General features: G+C 44.0%; 1 protein-coding gene across 1 annotated transcript in view; it reads left to right on the forward strand.

Moving 5' to 3' along the window:
- htt (huntingtin) overlaps positions 1-755 on the forward strand; it is a gene marked incomplete at its 3' end in the record, with an annotated part of 21,626 nt that overhangs the window by 7,722 nt on the left and 13,149 nt on the right. The window contains exon 14 of the mRNA XM_031864437.1: positions 589-715. Coding sequence (XP_031720297.1) covers positions 589-715 — 127 coding nt within the window. The remainder of the gene's footprint in view (positions 1-588; positions 716-755) is intronic.

Consider the following 755-nt stretch of genomic DNA (forward strand, 5'->3'; position numbering starts at 1 on the left):
AAGTAGAAGCATGAAGGCCATCTGCTCCTTTTTAATTGTCCTCCTTCAGATTTGGTTCCATCTACCTGTGACGGGCTTTTGTTCCAGCGGAGGCCAAACCCAGAAAAACTATTATTTCTATACATCTTTGGATTAAGATTACTTTATACGTCTTGCAAACTTGTTCACTTTAAAATGTCCCGTGTGTACCTCATGTAGTCTTATGTATTGAAAATACTCTCTTTACGAGGAATTTATTTCAAAGTTGAATAGTTTGGATCAAAAGCTTGCTCTTCCTCTGGTGGACTGTGGCAACCAAAATAGCTTTTTCCTGTGTGTAGTTGATTGGCTGTAAACGAAGTGACCCAAGCATGAGCCAGTAGAGTTTAAAAGAGGGAACGTTTGTTTGACTTTCAGTTTTAGTCGTTGTTTGTTCTGCTGCGTGTCTCTGTCGTCAATCCAGCAAATCAAACTCTATAAAGAATGAGTCAGAACTAACTAGGAATCCTCTGCATGCGGGAGCATTTCCAGTGTGTTGCATTCTAGTGTTTCTGTGATGTACGTTTAGTTGCTCACTGGAGGGGTTTGCTCTGTGTGTCTATGCATAAGGTGCTGGATGGCAGTGAGAGCCAGTACTCCGGGATGCAGATCGGGACGTTACAGGATGAAGAAGATGAAGGAGCAGCACCTTCCTCGCAAGAAGAACCCTCCGGACCAATCCTGCAGTCGGCCCTGGGTGTGTGTGTGTGTGTGTGTGTGTGTGTGTGTGTGTGTGT

This window comes from Anarrhichthys ocellatus, unplaced genomic scaffold (assembly GCF_004355925.1).
Source record: "Anarrhichthys ocellatus isolate YVR2014 unplaced genomic scaffold, GSC_Weel_1.0 scaffold31, whole genome shotgun sequence".
Lineage (NCBI taxonomy): Eukaryota > Metazoa > Chordata > Actinopteri > Perciformes > Anarhichadidae > Anarrhichthys > Anarrhichthys ocellatus.